Source organism: Sus scrofa, chromosome 5, assembly GCF_000003025.6.
Source record: "Sus scrofa isolate TJ Tabasco breed Duroc chromosome 5, Sscrofa11.1, whole genome shotgun sequence".
NCBI lineage: Eukaryota > Metazoa > Chordata > Mammalia > Artiodactyla > Suidae > Sus > Sus scrofa.
The window spans coordinates 96858886-96875292 of record NC_010447.5 but is presented as its reverse complement, the minus strand read 5'-3'; the positions used below and the strand labels follow the sequence as shown (position 1 = coordinate 96875292).

At 35.6% G+C, this 16407-nt stretch overlaps 1 protein-coding gene across 10 annotated transcripts in view; it reads left to right on the top strand.

The window, feature by feature from the left end:
* LRRIQ1 (leucine rich repeats and IQ motif containing 1) overlaps positions 1-16407 on the top strand; it is a 292539-nt gene that overhangs the window by 218426 nt on the left and 57706 nt on the right. For all 10 annotated transcript variants that reach the window (XM_021092787.1, XM_021092788.1, XM_021092795.1 and 7 more), the window contains one exon: positions 374-475. In XM_021092787.1, the coding sequence (XP_020948446.1) occupies positions 374-475 (102 nt within the window). The remainder of the gene's footprint in view (positions 1-373; positions 476-16407) is intronic.

Sequence of the window (16407 nt, the reverse complement as noted above, 5' to 3'; positions counted from 1 at the left end):
ACAATAGTTTTTACCTATTATGCACCTGTGGAAATTTTCCTTTATTTCAGCAGAAATATCAGAAATTTAACAAAGGAGTTAAAATAATAAAAAGTAAAACAACTTCCTAAATAAATGATGCCATAACTGGACATTTTAAATGTGAATTTTTTCTCATTATTATTCTTTCTTCTGTTTGTATTAAATATTGGCTATGTGCTGAATCCAATAGCCAAGAATTCACATTATAAAGCTTTTTAAAATAACATCATCATCAATTTCACAGAGTTTTATACAGTGGATATTATTTTTTATATTTTTTAAAATGGGTAGCTATTTCCGAGAAGTAAAGAACCAGGCTGAATTTTCATCTTATTTTGCTGTTTTTGCCCAGATCCCACTGTGCGTCTGGCATTATTCAAAAACAATGAAAAGAAAGCTTCTGTTATGAAATTACCAAAGAAGGCACAGCCCAAAAGAGATGGCTACTTCGAAGGTATGATTCAATCACAGATACATAGAAAAGTTAAAAGGGTAAATTTAATTTAAATGTAAATTTAAAAAATTTAAAAATTCTCAATAGTCTTAAAGTGCATCTATGAAAATTCATGTATAAAATATAATTAAGGGCAAAATATGACTCATAGCTGAAATCCTAATTTGGTGTCTTGATTTACTAGCATGGTAGTTTAGTATTTTTATCAGTGCTTACATACTTAAATTCCTTATACTTTTATGTGAAAGTCTTATAATGCTGCATCATCAGTATTTACTAATTTTACTTAAATTTTACATTGGTAGACAATGTTACTCTATATCATTGTAAATGAGTACATGTTGAAATGATAATCTTGTACCTCTATTGCCAATATACACAAATTGTATTAAACATTATGAATCAAGCTGGAATTTTAAATATTTTACTATTTGAAGCTTGTCCAACTCATTTCTTGGGTAAAGGATTTTCCTATTTAAGTGGCAGATTTGATTCCTTATTGAAACATTCAGAAGACTTATGGACTTACATTATTAAGCAGGAATATTTAAATATAATAGAGCATCAAATAGACTTAAAACAAGTTTTCTACTGATTTTTCTCTAATCATTTTGCATATAGATTTTTAGTAATTTTTAATAGAAAAAAATGGAGTCGAATATTTTGAATGGAAGTGATCTATTCAGAATTTTTAATACTTTGTCTTCTACATCTTTTAAACAAATTTCCCAAGTTATGTGTCATCATAGCATGATTGAAAATAGATATATTTTAATTTACATTTCTACTCAGTAATGTCTCAATTAAAGAAAAATTTAAGAGCTACCAATTTTATACTTTTTCAGAGATGTCTATTAAGTACGTAGAATCAGAAAACATGGGAGCTAGAATTTTCTTTAAAGTGTATAGTAATTAAAACATACATAGAAAGATAAGGGTGGCAAATTATTGAAATTGTTGGATCAATAGGTGATGGCATAATTAGGTTTGTTTTATCATCCAATTTTTGTAATATGTAAGTATTTTCCATAGTAAAACATTAAAAATTTGATAGCCATTTAAAGTATAAATATCAATATTATTTCCTAAATATTTATGGGTTAGTATTTTAATGGAATTGAAATATGTTTTCAGTATAAAATAAGGCTCCCATTTCAAGCAGGGTTCATTTCTTTGTAATAGTCTTAACTATTTCACTGTTTTAAAAGGAATAGTGGAAATTCTGCTAAAATCACTAACAACTCCACAGACATGACTTGATAAGTAACGTTGTTACTTTAGAAAGATATGCCTCGGAAGAGAGAGAATTGAGTATTTTTGCCCTTTAACGTAGCATGTACTTTAGAATCAGAAAGAAATCTATCCTAACATTATTCTGTTACATTTTCTCTTTTCCTGTGAAAAGTGAGGATATATTACCATCAAGAATAATATATATGTGTACAGCATATTTGTTGATTTGTATACCGATATAAAATATGCCAGAAATAGTTCAAATAGGAATAAAGTGGAACATTTCCACATATGCTTTATGACCCAATGTGCATTTTTGTTTTCTTTCCTCCATATGAAATATATTTATTTTAGTTTTTCTATTTAACCCTCAAGTACATTTGCTTGTCATTAATTTCACTAAACGGTCTTTATGTATATGCCGTACATTCTAGTGAGTAATAGTTATTTGAAGGATTCCTTGGCATTGTTGTTGAAAGAATGGCTTGGCAAACATGACTGTACATAGCATGACTTTCTTCCCCTTAATTCTTACGTTTATTTCTGCTCCCTTTCTAAGGGAGAAGGAGTGAAGCAAAGATTATTTGATCCTTCATTATTAGCCAGATTGAACCCCATGTTATCTTTAAATGCTGCTCAGGCCTCACCTACCTCCTAGACTCATACTCTCATTTTCTAACTAGCCACTGGGGCCAGTTAGCCTCCAAGTTAGCAGCCTGACTAACCTCAACTTCCTAGTGGAGGATGCATTTTTAAACCCATTGTCTAAGATACAAATTACACAGTATAAAATACACCTGTTCTGAGTATGATTCTATGAATTTCAATATATTTACATTTATACAACCTAAATATAATTAATTTTGGTTAAAATCACCATAGTTAATTTTAAAACATTGAAAATTTTTGTTTTTCCCTGGAAAAATTTGAATAACGTTAAAAATTGGGTGTCTTAACCTCCCAAAAGTGTGAGAGATCAGAATTAAATTTTCCTGTAAGTTGAGGTCAAATGATTCTATATGGATAGTATCTCATCAAAGTTGCATGCTGGCGCTGTCTTATAATTTCCTTGGTCTTGTTGGAATTAGTTATTATTTGGATATTTTTTCTATAATGCCCATATATTTTAGAATAATGTTATCTGATGTTGCAAAAAAACTGAAGAGTACTTCACTTTGCAGTATCGCCTATGTGCAGTTTCCCTGATTCTTCTTATAAATTGTGCTAAAACGCTTTGATTAGTTTTGTTGCTTTTATCTGGATGTCACCAGCAGGACAGAGAGGACAGTGGATATACTCTATAGGTCTGGAATTTAAAATATGCATGATTGAGGCAATATGTAATATGAAGTATCAATTATGATAAATGACGTAAGGTAAACAATGATACCCTTTTAACAGACCGTGCTTGCAGAATATCCTTGTATTTTTCTGTAGTCATCAATAGTTGGCAGTGTTTGTCTAGCAGCCAGATTTGGACCCTTAAATCAGACCTAAGACTGAAGAATCTTTAACTACACCCGTTCTTAGGGTAACCTCATACATATGCCATGTGTGAGATATCTATTAGTTCTTCCCATGATATACAGCTACGATTGTGAGGACCTAACAGGTTTTCCATTGGTTTCCTTGGTTTATGTGTTTATTTATTTATTTGTATATTTATGTAACGTTGGTTCTCTATCATCCATGATCTCGACTTGGGTTTTCATATCTGATCATGGCTCATATCTATGTTAAACACTTTCTGGATTATTACCTTAAATATTTCCCACCAAGTTTCCTTTGTTGGTATTGTTGTTAATTGTTTCAAATGTTCAATTTGGAGCCCTGACATTCATCTTCTATAGCTGTCGCTGATGGAAGAAGCATGATTTAATGGAGGTTACGGTAGATTCGAGAGTTGATCAAACAGATTGAATCCTGATTCTACCTCTTATTGGCCGTGTGACCTTGGGGACATTATTTAACTTCCTTGTTTAGCATTATTTTTCACTTGTAAAACTGGATACTAACAATACCTATTTGCTAGGACTTATATGAGATTCTACTTGTGAAATGCTTGAAGCACAAAGTATAAATACATAGTAAGTGCTCAAAACTTGTCATCTTTGACAACAGTCACTTTTAAAGGAAAGTTTTGGTGTTTTGTTTTGTTTTGTTTGTCTTTGCAATTGGTAGTATTTATTGTATTTCTCGCTAGGTACAATGCTGAGAGTTTTACTTAAATTCTCTGATTCAGTTGTCTTGGGCACTCTGAAGAATGTATTATACCCCTCAATATTTTACAGAAGAAACTGGTTTTGAGAGTTTAATAAGTGACTTGTTTGTCCAAGGTCATATGGAGAGTAAGTGGCCAAAGGGAACTGAGAATAATTTCCTTATCAAAACAAAAACAACAGTGTTCCTATGGTGGCTCAGCAGTAGTAAATCCGACTAGTTTCCTAGTTTCCATGAAGATGCGGGTTCGATCCCTGGCGTCACTCAGTGGGTTAAGGATCTGGCATTGCTGTGGTATAGGCTGGCAGCTGTAGCTCTGATTTGACCCCTAGCCTAGGAACTTCCATATGCCTCAGGTACAGCCCTAAAAACAAAACAAAACTAACAAAAATCAAACAAAATGCAGACATTGAAGAGCAAATGCATACAAACAGAATCAATATATTTAAGAAAAAATAAAAAGTCGGAGTTCCTGTCATGGTGCAGTGGAAACGAATCCGATTAGGAACCATGCGGTTGTGGGTTCGATCCCTGGCCTCCTTTAGTGGGTTAAGGATCCAGCGTTGCTGTGAGCTGTGGTGTAAGTCACAGAAGGGGCTCGGATCTGGCATTGCTGTGGCTGTGGTATAGGCCGGCTGCTACAGCTCTGACTGGACCCCTAGCCTGGGAACCTCCATATGCCACAGGGTGTGGCCCTAAAAGCAAAAATAAATACATAAATAAAAAGGCTAACTATTATATTAGGTAAAACTCTGGGAAACTAATAAATTTGTTTTTTTATTCCTTTCTCATAACTTGCATTAATATAAATTAAGAAACAGTTTAGTGTCAACATGGTAATAAATACCTGTTTTGTGACCTGTAATTAGCTGCTATCTATTTCAATTTTATTATGATTACTTAACATTATTAAGAACCAAATCTTTTAGACTCTGGTAGTTTAAAAATAGACCATATTTTCAGTCACCTGTTTTAATTTTCAGATAGATGTGACCCTCTCCACACAGCTCAAAAGTAAACCCTATATTTTGTTTTATTTATTCTTCTTCTTTTTATTTATACATAAATTAAATGATTTTTCTGCCCTAATCTGCTGAAACTTAAACTGGCTACTCCCAAAGCTAATGCCAAATTTGGACTTCTGCTTTTGGCCAAGGAAAGAAGCTAGACCAGCCAGGAAAAAAAATTGTGTCTGCCCAACAACATTCAGAGAGAGGCAGATTAGTTCCTCCAACCACTGGGACAATTTTACTTGCCTTTAAGTCAGATTTTCATAATTCCCAGTCTAGTACCATCATCAGTAAAATGCTTTTTCCTTCTCTTATAGAACTGAAGATTCATACATACCATGTGTCCATATATATATATATATATATATTGTATTAAATTTTTAAATATTGAAATCATTAAAAGACTTTAATTTCTATAATTTTTACTTTGGAGCATTTCTATCAAACCATCTTCTTCTCCAGCTTTCTCCCTTTTAATACCAGCTTAGGGCACAGAGTCATGTTATGTATGTTGTTTTATGGTAAGTCTTGTATTTCTATAGCTTTTAGAGTACTTTCTAATAACAGCAACACAGTTAAGTATTAAGAGTTGGTAAAATAAATGCCACAAGGTTATACAGATAACCAAAGATTAGCTGAAGATATACTCTTAAGAAGAGACATGCTTATAATCAAAACTCCCTAAATATATTTTAGGCACTGTCATACCATTTGGTATGGAGTTATTTCAGCTTTCTACACAAGAAAAAACTGAATTAGGGAATTCAGTCTAGTGAAGCGTAAAATCAACTGCAATTTAAAAAAAAATTGTTTGCTGGATAAATGGGGCTTGAAGAATGGCAATCCGGGGCCAGAGAGAAGCTGATTAACTCCTCTTTATCAACATCAGTAATAAATAGTTTATATTTTCTAATTTCCACCTAAATTTAGTCAAAATAATGTGCATATATTCTATTCCAAAAATATATGTGTATAAAACATATCTCATGCATGTATGATTTACATTTATATATATAAATAATACAATATATGTATAATTGCCATATAGACTATATGTATGTTCATATGTATGTGATGTGTATGTAGATAAAAATGGAAAGGGATTTCAGAGCTTTTAGAATGAACCATGATATGTAGGCTGTGAAATATTATTTATTTTTCATTAAAAAATACAAGAGGTCTTCCACTTCTTGTAATACAGACTATTTAACTCAAACCAACTCTCCTTCAGGAACAGCTTTAAAAGCTGGAAAATTTAGTTCTAAAAAATATAATTGAAGTCATTGGAGAACTAGACTTGTAAGTAAAGAATTGTTGGACAAGTAAGTCAAGAACTATAAGTCAAGAAGGAAATCTCTAGAGCTAAAAAGCTGCGCCAAGCTTTTGATAATGTCACCATTCTAGGTGAATTGGAAATAGACTATTTACTAACTTCTTAACAGAAACAAACATAAACCATGTCCCAAAATAGATACCATCATCTCAAGTTTCAAAATATCTCTAATTTTTTAGCTATTTTTTTTTTTTTTTGTCTTTTTGCTATTTCTTGGGCCACTTCACGCAGCATATGGAGGTTCCCAGGCTTGGGGTCGACTCGGAGCTGCAGCCACCGGCCTGCGCCAGAGCCACAGCAACGTGGGATCCAAGCTGTGTCTGCAACCTACACCACAGCTCACGGCAACGCCAGATCGTTAACCCACTGAGCAAGGGCAGGGACTGAACCCGCAACCTCGTGGTTCCTAGTCGGATTCGTTAACCACTGTGCCATGGTGGGAACTCCAAGCTATATAATTTTTGGCACACAATTTAAAAATAAAGTGTAGAAGGAGATGAGACATCACTGAACACCATGAGAAACAATAGTCAATAGAAATAGAGCCTATAGGAGTTCAGATAATGAAAACTTTTTAAAAAATGTACATAATAACTTTAGGGATATGGAAGAAATTGAGAATTTCAGTATACATATTAAACCTATTAAATATCTAAATGGGAAGTCTATAACTTAAAAGCACAACCACTAAAATAAGGAACTCAGTGTATGGGTTTAACCATAGATTTATCAAAACTGAAGAAAGAATTACTAGACAGTAGAATAGCTATGAAAGAAATATTCAAAATGAAGCATTAAATAAAAGAGAGTGGAAAATACAAAAAGAGAAGAGGCATGTGAGATACACCAAAAATATCTTAGCACATATGTAACTACAGCTCAAGATGGAAGATGAGAGAATGGTGTAGAAGTCATATCTGAAGAGTGAATGGTTGAGAATTTACTAAAAGTGAGGCAAAAGCCTCAAGTCATAGATTCAAGAAAAATATATACAAGGAAAAGCACACTGTAGCACATCATAGTAAAAGCACTAAAGAAACAAAGACAAGGAGAACAATTTTTTAAAGAGCCAGAGAAATAGTTTATTATCTTCAAAGGAGCAAAAATAATGGACCTAGCTTCTTGGTAGAAACTGAGAGTCAGAAGACAATTGTTTCATGTGTGTTGCTCCCCAAAGTCACAGGTTGAAACCCTAAACTTTGATATGACAGTTTTTGGAAAGAGGCCTTTTAAGAAGCTAAGATTAAATGAGGTCAGAGGATTGGGTCCTAATCCAATTGGACTGATATCCTTATTAGAAGAGGAAAAGACAGAGGCGTGTATCATACTCACGGAGGAAAGGTCACCTGCGGACACAGCCGAAGGGTGGCCATCTGCAGGCCAAGGAGAGCGGCCTCTGAGAGACTCGACTTGCTGTCACCTTGATCTCACATTTCCTGCCTCTGAAACTGTGAGAAAATACATTTCTATTCAGCTTCTGTTAAGTGTGGTATCTTGTTATGGCAGCCCAAACTGACAAGTGCGCGGTGCGATGGTATCTTCAAAGTACTGAAGGAAAACAAGTTCCACTACGAAAGTCTATACCCAGCAAAACGTTCTCTTCGAAAATGAAAGCAAGATATTCTTGTCACCCAGCTCGCCGCCTGCTGCTTCCTGTATGGTCGCAAGGAAGGAGAAGGATGACACCTGGATTCCTGAGGCAAAGCTTCACAGAGAAAACGAGGAAAGAGAACAGCTCTGGGAGAAGCCCATGGCACCCTTTACTCATCTGTGCCATCCCTTGCTCCTGAAAGAAACCGCTCTGCCCACCTGTCAGCTGCCTATTTCCTTGCTACTTAGGACACTTCCTGTATTTCTGGGGTAGCTGATTATCCTACCAGAGTGTCAGAGAATTATTACAGGATTTCAGAAGTTCACTGTCAAGGACATTTATCTGCTGTCTGACGAAGTCTATATAAGATAGTGAAGTAGCAGTGGATTTGGACTAAGACGATTTAGGTTCAAATCTTGCATAAATACTAGCCGTGCATTCTGTGACTTTGCTTTCTCATCTGTCATTAAGAACACCAATATACTCCCATGATGTTTTGAAAATTAAATGATAATCTAGAGTCCGCCAGGTAACGATGCTGGCTCTGAAAACCCTCACTAAAACTTCAAGGGAGATATTTTTAGGACATATACTAACAAACACGGAAATATAGGGAAAGGCAACCACATTATAATTGTTTGGGACTAGAAAATAAACATATGAGTAATAGAAAATAAACACTTAAACCAGCAATGAAATAATACAACTATCTCAAACTCAGAGTTTCGGGAATTGATGGTATGAGGCTTCTGGAAGTGGGGTGAAAAGGATAGTAAAATAAATAGGTCTAGTATACCCTTGAAAAATTCTTGAACTTAATCCTTTGATAGGATAAAATAGTGTCTCTGGATTCAGGAAAAACCTTGGCACCTTGCTAAAACTGGGAAGAGTAAGTTTAGGTATTCATGCTAAATGCCAAGACCTCAAGCCCTTCCCCTTCTCCTGGAAGCTTGATAATCATATTTTTTTTAATCTGCTCAAGTGTCCACAGCAAAATACCACAGACTGGGTGGCTTAAAATATGAGAAATTATATTGCATAGTTCTGGAGCTGGGAAGTCAAAAATCAACATGCCAGCTGATTCAGTTTTAGGGAGAACTGTCTGACCTATTTCTTGTTTTAAATATAAATATATGCTTTTCCTTAGTGCATATATATGGAGAGAGAAAGAAATTGCTCTTCTTCTTATAGAGCCACTAATTCCATCATTAGAGCCCCACTCTCATGACCTAATCTAATCATCTCTCAAAGACCACACTTCAGATACCATCACATCGGGAGTTAAGATTTCAACATAGGAATTTTAGGGAGATATGGATGTTTATTCAATAGCACCATGCCTTTAACTTCCAGGAAAGAGATTAGAAGAGTCTTTCTGGAGATTCTTATCAGTCCTAGAGGAAACATCTACATATTGACATCAAGTATTTCTTTTTCTTTTTTTTCTTGGGTCATTTGTTTATTGGGAAAATATTTTTTATTTAATTTTTTATTGTTATTTCCCTAGTACATTTTTTTTCTACTGCATGGCATGGTGACCCAGTTACACATACATGTACACATCAGTAGGGTACTCAGGTAAGTCACCCTAGGATGAGACTCTCAGATGACAGGCGTCGCTTGCTTGCGCAGTTTCCTATCAGTTTTGCAGACCCACACTCTAAATGTAAACCCACAAATGAGGATTCTTAAACATCTGAAGGCAACCTATAAGGCAAAAGATAGAAAAGTAATAACTAGTCAACTTTAGGTGAAAAAATCATCAGAAATACACCAATATTTTCATAGATGTAAGAAAACATCCATGAAATAAAAATGAGATTCTATAGTAAGAAAGTAGAAGTCAGAGAACTAAAAATATCTCTTGGAAATAAAAATATGATATCAGGAATGAAAACTTGGCAGAAGATAAAGTTGGAAGGTAGTGTTAAAGAAATTTCCCAGAAACTAGAGCAAAAATGCAAAGTGATAAGGAACGTGAGAGAAAAGTAAAGAGAGGAGGCTTACTCTAGGAGGTCCAACCTTGATAACTAATAGGAGATCCAGAAAGAACACAAGCAGAATGAAGGAAATTATCACACAAATCATTCTAAAAAAAGTTCCCCAGACTAAGGGAATTTCCAGCTTCCAGATCAAGAGGGCCCGTTATGGAAAATGAATGAAAATAAAGCAATATTTATAGCACATCTTAGAAAATGTCATAAAACCAGGGACAAAAGAAAGACTTTAAAAGTCCTCTAGGGAAAAAAAAAAAAACCACAAGATCACATGTAATGGATTAGTTATCTAAAAGGCATTGAACTTCCCAACATTAATCTTAGAAGCTAGAAGATGATGGAACAATATAGTCGGTAGTCTTAGGAGAGGTTATTTTCAACCGGGAGAATTCTATAAACAGGTAAGCTATTAATAAAATTTAAAAATATAAAAACCTATCAAGTCTTAATTTATCTCCCTTGCAACTTTCTCAGGAAGCTACTGGAGGAGATACACTCCTCAGGAAGAGAGTTTTGTGTGTAGAGTGCTCTAATGTATGTCTATGCAGTACATGTACCCTCCTAATGGAGAATTTGGATGCTAATGATAGTGCATAGAAACTAATTAAATGTAAAAAAAAATCAGATAACCAAATGTGAGGGGAAAAAATGTTATACAAAGAAGGAAATGTAGTCTGTAACTGCTGAGCTACTTTTTGCTATTAGCAGCTGTGTGTTTGAATCCAAATCCACACTTAAATTCATGAAACCTGATAGCCTTCACACGACACTAAATTTACTTGGCCTCAAGGAAGGACAAAGGAAAGGAGTCTACCTAGCATGTTTATTATGGAGAGGACATTGTGACCCCTACGCACAACACCTGGTGTCCTCGTCATTCTGCTCTTAGATGTGTGGGCATGAGGGTCAAGGCTGTAAGTGTGTAGATAATCTCAGTTCAAGGAAACCATCAGCCGTGGGGAATCGCAGCAGCGTTTATAGTTAGTCACTCATGTAGTCTTGTCAGATATGACAAGATATCTTCAGAGGGTAAGCCAGTCCACATGAGGGTATGTAACTAGCTTCCATTCTCTGGTTCAGTTGCATTTTATCCGTATTGGTTTCTTACAGCTCAATAAACAACCTCAACAATGAAGTACAAGGGCTTGATCGGGTACAGCTGGATTCTCCTTGATCTTGGATTCAGTCGAGATTAAATTCTGACAATTACTTGACCTGAGGATTAAATCCTCACACCTCCCTGCGGGAGGAATACCATAGAACAAGCTATTAATCTTTCCCTTCCAGTACCCTGAATAGCTCAGGTGTAAATGATATTTACATTGTCATAAATAGGTAAACACTTAATCATGATCCAACCAAAAATTATGATTTGTCTAATAAATGGAAAGAGGAGGTATGTGTGTGTATGATGGAGGGGCTGCAAAAGAGCTAAACCTTTATCTTTTATTTCGTGTAGTCAGTAGGTAATATAAAAACTATCAAAGATGAAAACATCAAGCTGTACACAGGCCAGCAGTGGAAGAAAAGGCTAAGATGATTGAATGTAGTTGTCTTCGGAGTATAAATTGGGAACGGGAAGGAGTAGAGCTGGGGACTATTATTTTCCGTACTTAACACCATGAACATATATAACCTTGATGAAATTTAATTTTTTATTTTATTTTATTGTGTTTTTAGGGCCACATCACAGCATATGGAGGTTCCCAGCTAGGGGTTGAATTTGGAGCTGTATCTGCTGGCCTACACCACAGCCACAGCAACGCCAGATTCGAGCCATGTGTGCAATCTACACCACAGCTGATGGCAATGCTGGATCCTTAACCCACTGATTGAGGCCAGGGATCACACCTGAGTCCTCATGGATACTAGTCAGGTTCTCTTCTGCTGAGCCACGACGGGAACTCCAAAATTTAGTATTTTAAAAATGACTAAATGAGATGATTTAAAATCACCCATTGAAGGGCCTGGTTTTTAATACAAAATTTAATAAATGAAAACCCGTTAAGGTAAAACAATAACATTTTTAAACAAGCAAAGAAGAATTCCTCACCAATAGACCAAGGTTTTTTTAAATAATTTTAATTTTTTTTCCATTATAGTTGATTTACAGTGTTCTGTCCATTTTCTACTGTACAGCAAAGTGACCCAGTCACACACACATATATACATTCTTTTTCCTCACATTATCATGCTCCATCATAAGTGACTAGATATAGTTCCCAGTGCTATACAGCAGGATCTCATTGCTTACCTATTCCAAAAGCAATAGTTTGCATCTATTAACCCCAAATTCCCAGTCCATCCGGCTCCCACCCCCTACCCCTTGGCAACCACAAGTCTGTTCTCCAAGTCCATGATTTTCTTTTCTGTGGAAATGTTCATTTGTGCCACGTGTTAGATTCCAGATATAAGTTATATGGTATTTGTCTTTCTCTTTCTGATTTACTTCACTCAGTATGAGAGTCTCTAGTTCCATCCATGTTGCCGCAAATGGCATTGAATAGTATTTATTGTGTGTATAGACCAGATCTTAATCCATTCATCTCTTGATGGACATTTAGGGTGTTTCCATGTCTTGGCTGCTGTGAATAGTGCTGCAATGAATATGCAGGTGCATGTGTCTTTTTCAAGGAAAGTTTTGTCTGGATATATGCCCAAGAATAGGATTGCGGGGTCATATGGTAGTTGTATATATAGTTTTCTAAGGTACCTCCATTACTGTTTTCCATAGTGGTTGTACCAATTTACATTCCCACCAACAGTGCAGGAGGGTTCCCTTTTCTCCACAACCCCTCCTGCGTTTTTTGTTTGTGGACTTATTAATGATGGTCTTTCTGACTGGTGTGAGGTGGTATCTCGTGGTAGTTTTGATTTGCATTTCTCTAATAATCAGTGATGCTGAGTATTTTTTCATGTGTTTGTTGGCCATCTGTATATCTTCTCTGGAGAAATGTCTGTTCAGGTCTTTTGCCTATTTTTCCATTGGGTTGTTGGAAGTTTTATAAGTTGAGTTTTTAAGTTGTTTACTGTTGAGTTTTATAAGTTGAGTTTTTTTTACTGTTGAGTTTTATAAGTTGTTTGTATATTTTAGAGATTAAGCCCTTGTCAGTTGCATCATTTGAAACTATTTTCTCCCATTCTGTAAGTAGTCTTTTTTTTTTTTTTATGGTATCCTTTGCTGTGCAAAAACTTGTCAGTTTGATTAGGTCCTATTCGATTATTTTTGCTCTTATTTCTGTTACTTTGGGAGACTTACCTGAGAAAACATAGGCCAAATTAAAATAAGTAGTAAAAGGTGTTCCTCAGGCAAAAGGAAAAGGGTTTCAGATGAAATCTTAGAAATACAAAGTAATGAAGTCAAAGAAGGACAAATATGTACAAAAACCTAAATGAACGCTGACTTAGTTCAAAAGGTCTAACGATGATTATAAGTTTTGGCAAGTTTATAATATTTTTTATAATACTTATTGACATGGTAGCAATGACAGTTATACTTTGTTTTAGTTTTTTTTTTTTTGGTTTTTGTCTTTTTTAGCTGTTCATCAAGTCACTTATCTAGGATTTTTTATTTTATTTTATTTTATTTTATTTTACTTTATTTTATTATTTTGATGAGTCCTACACTCCTCTATTCCTTTCTATTTTGGCTGCCTCCACCCCAGCAGAAACATATATACTAGTTCGGAATTAGATAAGATCGAGTTTCGATTCCAATCCAAACCCATGTCATTTTGGTGAAGATAACCTTTCTATATGTAATTTTTTCATTAATTAATTGGAGTAAATCATACATAACACATAAAGTTACTAGATAGATTGAATACAAAAGGGAGTTCCCTCTGTGGTCCAGTGAGTTAATGATCCAGCATTGCCGCAGCTGTGGCGTAGATCATAGTTGCAGCTTGGATTCGATCTCTGGCCTAGGAACTTAAATATGCCAAAGGTGTGGCCGGAAAAAAAATGTTTGGAAGGTACTGGCATGGACTAATCTATAGATTGTGGAAACTCAGATTTAATTGCTTATCTTTTCTGTTTAATCTACCATACATCTTTATTGAATATTCCCCATGTGCTTGGCATTGTATGAGGAGATGAGGATACAGTGGTGAATGAAATAAACACAGACCATGAGTAGTGGGGTTCACCATCTATCAGGGGCAGGGGAAAGGGTGATTGGCATTTATTAATACTCATATAAGTGTATAATGACGCAACTGAATAAAAAGTTCTTGGAGGAAAAATAGGGGGACTCATAAATTTAAGCTGGAGGGATATGGGGAGAAGTGACACTTGGGCTGAATTTGAAGATTGGATAGGAGTAACTAGACAATAGGAGAAGTGGTGGATAGAGTGTTTCAGGCCAAAATGTGTGCCTAATTAAACCCTGAAGACAGGGATACCCTGGGCCATTCAAGGAACTGAAAGAAGGATGGTTTGGCCAGAGAACAAGGAATGGGTTGAAGCTGGAGAGGTTGGCAGGGGGACAGAGCAATCTAGTCTGTCCTTGTTAGTCCATGTCAAGAATTTGGTTTTCTCTACTCCAAAAACAATAGTCATTGTAAGCGGAAGATGAAATGGCCAGATGTATTCTTCAGGTAATAACTGTGGAACATTTGTGTGGAGAGCAGATAGAAAGGAGTGAACGAGAGATGACCAGTTAGAAGGTTATTGCAGTAGTCCAGCACGGAGGCGGTAGCTTGGACCAGGGTGAACACTGTAGACATAGACATGTAAGGGAGAAGCAGAGAAATAGCAATCACACGGAATGAGTATGTTTAACATGCTTCTCATGTGTTAAACGAGAAGAATAACCTAGTCTGTAGAGTGGTTGTGAGGAGTGAGATGATTGCTTGCCACTCACTATTTTCATTCCCATTAACATTCTAAACTAATATAACCTTTTCTCTCTTTAAATGGTGGTCCCAATTCCTTTCCAAGGCTAACCGTTTTATCCTTGAGATGGATGTTATTCTGCCTCATCCCATGATATTCTCATGTTCAGTTATCTCCTGTCTTGTTTCTTAAATTTCTGTCGGTTACATCCACTTACTTCTTCAAATCAACATATGAATAAGCTGCATCTTTGCCATTGAAAATGTGATGCTACCTCATTTTAAGCCACTACACAACCATCTCTCTTTTTTCTCTATCAGCCACCTTAGGCGCTCTAATCCGTATCTTTATTTCTCACCTTCTGTTCATTCTACACTTTTTTATTCTTTCACAAAACCATTTTTAAGCTTCTACTTTCCTTCCTGGTACTTGAGACTGGAAGCACAAGTAAAAATCAGTTCCTTCTTCAGAAGCTTTGTCATAGCATGAAACAAACTAACTAACTGAAATTTATAGTCTCATGTACAATCCTTTCATAAACTTATACATTCTGGCCACATTCTCATCATTCTGCTCAAACTACAGTCACTACAGTAATCACTGTTAACCTCTTAATGCTAAATGCAAGAACTGCTTTTATTCCTCATTCTACCTGCCATTTCTTCAGGAATTTCTCTCCCTAGAATCTCCCTTTACATCCTCCTTCCCACTCTGTCCTGGTTCTCCTCATTATCTGACCACTGCGGTTTAGATGTCTTCTCTGCCTGCTTCTGTTCCTAAAATAGCAATATCCTATAGAATTTTGTCTCTGACCTTATTCTATATTCAATCCACATATCTATTTACTCATACAGTAAATATTTACTATAAATATTTACTTTGAAATTACCCTAGATCAAAGGATACAAAGATGAATAAGATATAGTCTCTGTCTTTAAAAAACTATCTTTGGGAGTTCTGGTCATGGCTCAGCAGAAACGAATCTGACCAGTATCCATGAGGACGCAGGTTCGATTGCTGGCCTCGCTCAGTGGGTTAAGGATCCAGCGTTGCTGTGAACTGTGGTGTAGGTCACAGATACAGCTCGGATCTGGCATGGCTGTGGCTCAGGCCGGCGGCTGCAGCTCCAATTCAACCCCTGTCCTGGGAATCTCCATATGTTGAGGGTGTGGCCCTAAAAAGACAAAAAACAAATAAATCAATAAATAAACTTTTAAAAATCAAAAACTACGTTTGAGTCCAGTTGAGGAGACATATAAATGGGCAAAACAAACGTTATGGAAGTGCAAATCAGACCTCTTCCCGAGGCATGATGAAAAGATCAAGATATAACACCTAATTCTCTCCTGTATCTTATATTTCCAGGTAATGACAACAAAATATCTCTCTCCATCCTTCCTCCTTTGACTTTTCTCTAGGAACTTAAAACCCAGCATGTCTAATATGAATTGTATTATACACATTCCATTCCACCCACCTGTTGGATTTTTTTCACTGTCTCTGTTCATAGCATCAGTAGCCATTAACTCACTTAAGAAAATCAGAATCATCCTGAATTCTGTTCTTTTTCATTTGCTAAATATCAGCAATCCCCTATAGGAGCCATTGCCTGCCATGTCTCTTGCCCTGAAATATTTTAATGGTCTCCTTTCTAATATTCACACATCTCTCAATTTTGTAAATGCTATCTTCTATACTTGTATAACACTGTC